The following is an 8,701-nucleotide window of genomic DNA, read 5'->3' on the forward strand; positions in this document are numbered from 1 at the left end:
GAGGAAGAAGTCACAGCACACCGGGAGCTGCGGGTGTAGTTCCATTGGCAGAGTGCTTGCCCAACAGTCATCAGTGCTCTGGGCCCATTCCCAGCACCATGTGAACTGGGTGTGCTGCTGTATACCTGTTGTCCTTGCACTGGCAAGGCAGAGGCAGGAGGATCAGGAGCACAAGGTCACTTTTGGCCACATGGCAAATTGGAGACCATCCTGGACTGCATTCTCACCCCTCCACACATAAAAGAGTCAGGGGCAATATGGCAGTTGGTAAAGTACATAAGGAACTGAGTTCAAGTCCCCAACACCCACATGAAAGCCAGTAGCAATGGGACATACCTGTAACCCGGCACTGGGACATGGGAGGAAGACAGGATCCCCAGAGCTCACTGCCAGACAGCACCAAGTTCAGTGAGATACCCTGCTCCCAAATCAAATAGAAGCCAGGAATGGTGAAGCACATCTTTAACCTCATCCCTTAGGAAGCAGAGGCTGGCAGATCTCTACAGGTTCTGGGTCAGCCTGGTCTACATAGTGAGTTCCAGGCCAGTCAACGTTCTCTCAGACAGAGGCTGAGAGCCAGTGAGGAAGACAGCTAATGCTCTCCTCTGAGCTACTACATACACCTGTACTCTCTCAGGCACCACACACACACACACAGGATCTTAGGGTTTTATTACTCTGAAAAGACATTATGACCAAAGGCAACTCTTAGAAGGACACCATTTAATTGGGGCCGGCTCACAGGTTCAGAGGTTCAGTCCATTATCATCAAGGCAGGATCATGGCAGCAACCAGGCAGGCATGGTGCAGGAGGAGCTGAGAGCTCTGCATTTTGATCCAAAGCCAGCCAGAAGAGGACTGATTCTGTCAAGACTTGAGCATATAGATGAGACCCCCCAAAGCCTACCCCTTAAGTGACACACTCCCTCCAAGGCCACACCTGCTCCAACAAGGACACACCTAATAGTGTCACCTCTTGTGGACCAAGCATACAAACACATAAGTCTATGAGGCCAAACCTATTCAAACCACCACAAACGGAGCAGAGCATGACTAACCATACAGTGGAGTTAGTCATCTAGAGAAGATTCTAGCCCAAGGTCACACCTGGGCACAGCTAAGTTAGGAACTGACCTCCAGCCTAACATTCTAGGGCAACTGAGGTTGGCTAGGAAAGGGCTGGAAAACGGGTCTCCATTTCCTGTTTTTTTGTTTGTTTTTTTTTTAAATGTTTTTTTTTTTTTTTTTTTTTTTTTTTTTTTTCGGAGCTGGGGACCGAACCCAGGGCCTTGCGCTTCCTAGGCAAGTGCTCTACCACTGAGCTAAATCCCCAACCCCCATTTCCTGTTTTTAATCTGGAAACTGGGTGAAGAGTGGAGTTTGCAGATGACTGGGGCCCTGCTCCTGGGCAGAACCAACTTCACCAGGTTTCTAGTGGAAACCCAGTCACAACAGACCTTGCCCAGAGACCTGTGCAGGCTGAGAGGTCTGCCTCAGGCAGCAAGAGGAAAAGTGGAACTTAGACCTGTCCCCCTAAGTCCCAGGTTTCCTGGGTGATTGCCCAGGGAAGAGATGGGCAAAGCAAGAGTGGCAGCCCAAGCCTCTTAGCCAAGCCATTGTGCTGCTGCCTCTGCAGAGAAGACTTATCCATTCTATCCTTCTAGAAAAGCAAGAGTGTCTGGCTATGGAGCCTAGGCTAGCCTCGGACTTGCTATCTTTCTGCTTTAGCCTCCTGTGTGCTAGGAAAACAGCCTATACCTCCATGCCTGACTTTTGCTCTCCTCCTCCTCCTCTTCCTCCTCCTCCTCCTCCTTCTCCTCCTCTTCTTCCTCCTCTTTCTCCACCTCTTTAACAAGGTCTTTGTGTAAAACCCTAGCTGTCCTGGAACTCACTCTGTAGAAGGCAAAGTTGTATGTAGCCCAGGCCGGCCTTAAATTCCCACTGTAGCCCAAGGTAGCTTTACCTTCCTCAATTAGTTTTTTGAGATAGGTTCTCTCTATTATGTAGCTCTGGCTGTCCTGGAACTTGCTACATAGAGCAGGCTGGCCTTAAACTTACAGAGATCTGCCTGCTTCTGCCTCCCAAGTGCTGAGATTAAAGGGTGTGGCACCACAGAAGCACCAAATGTGTAGGCCAGGCTTCGAACTCATGACCCTCCTACTCTGCCTTTTGTCTCTTAGCATGTTTTCCCAGCATACACTACCACAACTGGCCCAAGGTGACTTTGAATTCCTAACCCCGCCTCAGCCTCTCCGGTATTGAGATGACAGATGAGGTATATACACATGGCCTGGCTATAGGCCAGACTAGCCTCAAGCTTGCTGTCTACCTGCCTCAGCTTCTTAAGGCTGAGATTATAGACTATGGCTACAAACCTGTTCCCTTTTTTTCCTTCTCCTCCCAGGCTGACCTTAAACTTGCAGAAGATGACTTTAAAATGCTGATTCTCTCCTTCCTCTCCAGAGAACTTGAGTAGCAGTTGTGTGTCACTACCATAAAATGAAGTGTATCGGGGTGGCAGGGAGGTTAGCGAACCTGAGTCTTTCCTGTGTTGGCAGGAGCTGGAAAACTTGATTAAGGAGCTTGGCTAACCAGCCTAGTTTACCCATCTGCTCACTCGGTGGTTATATGGGACTCCTAAGCGGCAGCACGTCTGTCACCCTAGGCATGGTGTACCAGCTCAGTCCGGTGAGACTGGTCAATGCAGTCCTCCTAGGTAAGAGGTTGCGATGGGTCATTATCACAGTGCTCTCAACTCCTTGTGCCTGGGGTCTGCCCCACCCCCATCCCGCGTGGTGCGCACGCGTGCGCGCGGCACCTTTAATGCCCCACACGCCCTCCTCTCCTTGCAGGCAGACGCCGGGATTGCGCGGCCCGCGGGACCAGCTGGCCGGACCGCTGTGCGCGTGCGCAGTCGGGAAGCGCACTGGCCGCTCAGCGGGGGCCACGACCAGGATGGTGAGTGCCACGCTGCACTGGGTTCTCGAATCTCACATTTGTTTCTGTCTCTCCCTTCTCTGCCTCTCTCCGCCCTTTCTTCTCTTCCTCTTGCCTCTTTTTCTTTGGCACTTTCCTTTTCTCTGCCTCTTCAATGTCTCCCCCATGTTTGGGGGTGGGGGATGGAGAAGAGTGCTCACTTACTCTTTTTCTGTGTCTCTCCCTACTAGTCTCTCCTTCCTCTACCTCTGAGTCTTTCTCTGCATCTTTGATTCTACACCTCCATTTCTGCGTCTCTGGGCCACTGTCTCTGAGTCTCTGTCTCTGAGTCTCTGTGTCTCTGGGTCACTGTCTCTGCGTCTCTGTTTGTGAGTCTCTGTCTCAGAGTCTCTGCGTCTCTATCTCTGGGTCTCTGCGTCTCTGTCTCTGAGTCTTTGTGCCTCCAGTACTGTCTCTGGGTCTCTATCTCTGCATCTCTTCCTCTGAGTCTCTGTTCCTGTGTCTCTGTCTCTGCGTCTCGACTCTGGGTCTTCGTATCTTGTTCCTTCTGTTTCTCCTGGACTGGCTCAGTAGCCCAGCCCGTTACCCCCGACCTCCCTAATCCTCTATCCCCAACCCCCGCTCGCGCTGCCAGGCTTGCTGCAGTCTCCTGGCGCGCGGATAACCTTGCGGCCCCGGTCCGCGCTGCTGCTCCCCCTTCCGTGCGCTCCGGTAACGGGGGTGGGGACTTAGGGAAAGGCGAAAGGAATCACCTGACCCTCTGGCTGCTCCACGGTAGTTGCGTGGCTGAAACCCCTTTGGGGAGGGTTGGCAGAACTAGGGACGGTCGGGGCAGTACAGCTGGAGGCAGCTCCTGTACCCGCAGGCGTGTGCTCCAGGAGCCCTCGGTCACCGCGCACTCTGGGCCGTGGCCTGGGGACTCCTGCTGCTGGTCCCCGTGCTCGCAGGGGCGCAGCGTGGCAGGAAGAAAGTCGTGCACGTGCTGGGTGAGTTTTGTACGAAGCTGTGGTCATCCCCTCCAACCCCCCCCCAGTACACACACTCACACACACACACACACAGACACACACACGGGCGCGCGCGCGCATGCACGCACGCACACACAGCACACACACATCGGAGGCCTAGAGTGAACGACGGGAGTGGGATGGGGTGGAGGATTGCTGTGGTCCCGACACTCAGTCTCCTCTGAGCTCCTTTCCCACTATAGACCTACATCCCCCTCCCTGGGCCCCTTCCTACCGCACCTTTGACCCCTGATTGGTCGCCCCACAGAGGGCGAGTCCGGTTCCGTGGTGGTGCAGACGGCGCCGGGGCAGGTGGTGAGCCACCGCGGTGGCACCATTGTCTTACCCTGCCGTTACCACTACGAGGCGGCCGCCCACGGTCACGACGGCGTCCGCCTCAAGTGGACGAAGGTAGTAGACCCTTTGGCTTTCGCCGATGTCTTCGTGGCTCTGGGTCCCCAGCATCGAGCCTTCGGTCCCTACCGAGGGCGGGCCGAGCTACAGAACGATGGACCCGGGGACGCCTCCCTGGTCCTCCGAAATGTCACCCTGCAGGACTACGGGCGCTACGAGTGCGAGGTCACCAATGAGTTGGAGGATGACGCCGGCATGGTAAAGCTGGATCTAGAAGGTGACCACCGCAGCACGGGCAGAGAGAAAGGGGGACAGTGCGGGACAAACTGAATCAAGTTGGCACAGTAGAGATTTTGTTGGGCAGGGAGAACAGCTCATTTTAAAAGTATAGCTCTTATTTATATATGTGTATGTTAATGTATGCATGTGGTTAAGGCCAGAGAGGCCTCCGACCCCCTGGAGTTGGAATTACAGGTGTCAGTGTGGGGAACAGAACTCTTTTTGGCTGGAGGAGAAACAAGAAAGAGGTCGCCCCTCCCCTTTTTTTCTTCCCTTCTCCCCCCCCCCCGCCCCCCCGGAGCTGGGGACCGAACCCAGGGCCTTGCGCTTGCTAGGCAAGCGCTCTACCACTGAGCTAAATCCCCAACCCCTTTCTTCCCTTCTAAGACAAGGTCTCACCCTGTCGCCCTGGCTATCCTGGAACCCACTATTTAGACCAAGGTAGCCTTTGTCGGGATAACCTTTTGCACCCGGTGTGAATGAAGGCGTGTCCTTCCTCCATTGCCCAAGGCACCTTCTGATTAATAAAATCTCACCACACCTCGAATTTGCAGCCTGCCTCTCAGGTGAAGGGATCAATGCTAACCACTGGGACATCTTTCCAGCCCTAGCTCTATGATTAAGACAAGGTTTAATGGACCCCAGGTTGACTTTCACTTCATGAACTTTATTTTTATTTTTTTTAGTATAGAATAGAGTTTATTCAGGGCATGGGGAGTTAAGAGGGTAGTAGGGGTAGAGAAATAGAAGAGTAGAGGCCGGCCATGAGCACACGGAGAGAAGGGGGAAGGGGAACGAGGAGAGAAGGGACAAAGCGGGAAGAGGATAAGAGCAAGAGAACAAGAGAGCAAGAGAGCAAAGAGTGAATTCATGAACTTTAAAGAAAGAAGACATTGAATTTTCGTTGTGCATGCACACACTTGTGTGTGCTTATGAGTGAGCACCTGCCATGGTGCTTGTGTGGAGATCACAAACAAACTGCAGAATGGATTCTGTCCTGGAATAGAACTCAGTGTGTCGGGCTGGGGGGTGGCAAATGCCCTCACCCTCCGAGCCATTTTGTTGACCTCTCTGAACATTTTTACGATGGCCAACTGTAGCTGTCTTCACTAGACGCTTTCTGTTTGCCAGCCATTTAGCTAAGGGCTCTCTGGAGCTTCTCCTTTAATTTCCTGAAATCCCCAAGGCAGACAGCTATTAACCTAGAGATGAGCTCTGCCTCAAGAAGGCCCTGAGGGGCTGGGGATTTAGCTCAGGGGTAGAGCGCTTACCTAGGAAGCCAAAGGCCCTGGGTTCGGTCCCCAGCTCCAAAAAAAAAAAACCAAAAAAAAAAAAAAAAAAAGAAGGCCCTGGGCATCTGTAGGTGAGGGGCGTGGCCGAGATTCGACATCCTGTCCATCAAAGTTCTAGGGCTTCACCGTAGCTGATGTGTGCATCCTGCTCTGGAACAGGGGAGAGCATGAAATTTCAGCCTAAGCCCTGTCCTTAAGCACAGAAACACTCCAGAGTTGGGTTGACTGAGTTTAGGGAGAAATAAGTTTAGAGTTACAGACAGAAGCTGGAAGGGAAACGTTTTAAATAACCCTGGCAAATCAAAGGGCTCAACACCCTGCACGACTTTTTCAGGGCCCTAGGAACAGGCATTTCCAGCTCAGTGGTCACTTTGGGAAGGATTCAGTTCTGACGGGTTGTCAAGACATTGGGACAGAAGACATTAAGAGTTGAGTTTTGATGGATGAATTAAGCAACTGGAGAAGGATAGAAAGAGCAGGAACGAAGGTCTGTGGCCATAGAAGAGCAGATGGGATGTGGAGAAGGAGAAGGAACTCCTCCCAGGCTTGAATCTAAGGACCAGATGGGCCAGTGGTGCGGCCAGGTCTGAGGGCTAGAGAAAAGAATGAACTGAAGGTTCTGTTTCATGTAAGGTGTGGTAGAATCCGGGGGTGGGGGGAAAAAGGGAGGGAGACCCTGACAGACTCCCATTCATCTTCGTCCATCCAGGGGTGGTCTTCCCCTATCACCCGCGCGGAGGCCGCTACAAGATGACTTTCGCGGAAGCCCAGCGCGCTTGTGCGGAGCAGGATGGCATTCTGGCATCTGCGGAGCAGCTGCACACGGCCTGGCGCGATGGCCTGGACTGGTGCAATGCAGGGTGGCTGCGGGATGGCTCCGTGCAGTACCCGGTGAGCCAGGCCCGAGAGGCCTGTGGCGGATCTGGGAGCCCTGGGGCTGGTGGCGGCACCAACGGGGGCGTGCGCAACTACGGATATCGTCACAACGCCGAGGAACGCTACGATGCCTTCTGCTTCACGTCCAACCTCCCGGGTGAGTTAAGCGTTTTCTAAAGAAGCCGGTCTCGGGGGTTGGGGATTTAGCTCAGTGGTAGAGCACTTGCCTAGCAAGCGCAAGGCCTTGGGTTCGGTCCCCAGCTCCAAAAAAAAAAAAAAAAGAAGCGGGTCTCCAGCGCTTATTTCCTGCTTTCTTGAAGGAGACCCGCCCCCAAGGGCCTAGGCCCCACCCCTAAATACATAGGCTTCTCCCTGAAGGGGACCCTTCCCTCCCTCCTTCCTCTTTAACCTTATGCCTTCTCCCTGGGGAGGAGACTCAGGGAGCCTGGCCCCACTCCAGATGCATATGGTCCCAGTCCCCCAGAATGAGGTCCATCCCAGGCGCATATGTCCCGCCCTTTAGGGAGAAACTCACCCCACGTGCCTAGACTCCAACCTTTTGAGGAAGACTGGTCCTAACCGCCTAACCCTAGGGCCTGGCAAGTGGAGGGAAGTCTGTCTCAGAAACGTAGACGAGAGCATAGTCCCCATCCCTCCGGTTCTTCTCTCTTGAGGGAAGACCTCCCCCACGGACTACGCCCCAAGGAGTTAGGCACATTTTAAGCCCAAAGCCCCCCATCCCCGCCTCCCCGAGGAAGAACTGTCCGAAATACAAAGAGCCTACCCTGTGGTCGAAGGTCCGTTTCAAGAGTGTGGACCCAGCCCACAAGAACACAGATCCTAAGGACGTCTAAGGACGTAGACACGACGCTAAGGCATAAGGACACTGGCGAAAACCTTCCCCAAACATAGGTCCCGCCCCAAATAGGAAGCCTGCCCAATGGACAGGGATCTCCCTGAATTGCATAGACCCTTCCTCCAAACCGAAGTGTGCAGGCCCCGCCTCTCCGCCTTGCCCTCCGCTGCTAAGAAGACTGTTTTCCAGGGCTGCCACATGGGGGCAGTGAAATGCCACATGGTACCCGCATCGCACTGGCGGAAAAAGCGGAGGTCCCAGGTTGCAGGGAATGGGATGGACTAGGAGCAGGAAGCCCCAGGATGCTGGAGCACGCGGCGGGCCCATCCCTGACCCGACTCTGACACACTCTCGGGTCCCGCAGGCCGCGTGTTTTTCTTGAAGCCGCTGCGACCTGTGGCCTTGGCCGGGGCCGTGCGTGCGTGCGCGGCACGGGGTGCCACAGTGGCCAAGGTCGGGCAGCTCTTCGCTGCGTGGAAGCTGCAGCTCTTGGACCGCTGCACTGCAGGCTGGCTGGCGGATGGCAGCGCGCGCTACCCCATCGTGAATCCGCGAACTCGCTGCGGAGGTCCTCGGCCCGGCGTGCGCAGCCTCGGTTTCCCTGACGCCTCCCGTCGCCTCTTCGGTGTCTACTGCTACCGCGCTCCGGGTGCCCCAGACCCAGCTCCAGGCGGCTGGGGTTGGGGCTGGGCCGGCGGAGGAGGTTGGGCCGGAGGGTCGAGGGATCCGGCTGCCTGGACCCCACTGCGTGTCTAGATCTCGGAGGATACGCGTTTGGGGGTGTTGATGGCTGATCCAGGGGCCTCATGCACCCCCTGGATACCGAGCACGTTTCAGTCTCAGAGTTCCCTTGGACATATGACAGACCCATGTGGTGCACTGCAGGCTGATTTGGCTACCTGTGGTCTTTGGACATTGACCACACCTAAGGTTTCCTGGCTACGTGACATAACTTTTGCCTGTGGTGAGCTGCAGGCTGACCCACCTGTTGTGGTCCTTGGTCGCTGACTATGATGCCCTCTGAGGATCCCTGGTAGTGGCCAAGCCCACTTCTCTGGATAGTGGGTGACTCATCTTTCATACTTTGTCTAGAAGAGTCA

General features: G+C 54.6%; 1 protein-coding gene across 1 annotated transcript; it reads left to right on the top strand.

Moving 5' to 3' along the window:
* Positions 1 to 2,865: 2,865 nt before the first annotated feature.
* Hapln4 (hyaluronan and proteoglycan link protein 4) lies at positions 2,866 to 8,451 on the top strand. Its single transcript, XM_032919151.1, has 5 exons — positions 2,866 to 2,958; positions 3,803 to 3,923; positions 4,213 to 4,575; positions 6,579 to 6,902; positions 7,966 to 8,451. The coding sequence occupies exons 1-5, from the start codon at positions 2,956 to 2,958 to the stop codon at positions 8,355 to 8,357; spliced, it is 1,203 nt and encodes a 400-aa protein (XP_032775042.1). The 5' UTR covers positions 2,866 to 2,955; the 3' UTR covers positions 8,358 to 8,451.
* Positions 8,452 to 8,701: the final 250 nt, after the last annotated feature.

Source organism: Rattus rattus, chromosome 13 (assembly GCF_011064425.1).
Source record: "Rattus rattus isolate New Zealand chromosome 13, Rrattus_CSIRO_v1, whole genome shotgun sequence".
Classification (NCBI taxonomy): domain Eukaryota; kingdom Metazoa; phylum Chordata; class Mammalia; order Rodentia; family Muridae; genus Rattus; species Rattus rattus.

What these genes read in the sequence shown, in the direction of transcription:
- Hapln4 (XM_032919151.1), top strand. An exon ending in GAAAGTCGTGCACGTGCTGG is followed by an intron (nt 3,924 to 4,212) that starts GTGAGTTTTGTA and finishes GTCGCCCCACAG; the next exon opens with AGGGCGAGTCCGGTTCCGTG. An exon ending in GGTAAAGCTGGATCTAGAAG is followed by an intron (nt 4,576 to 6,578) that starts GTGACCACCGCA and finishes TCGTCCATCCAG; the next exon opens with GGGTGGTCTTCCCCTATCAC.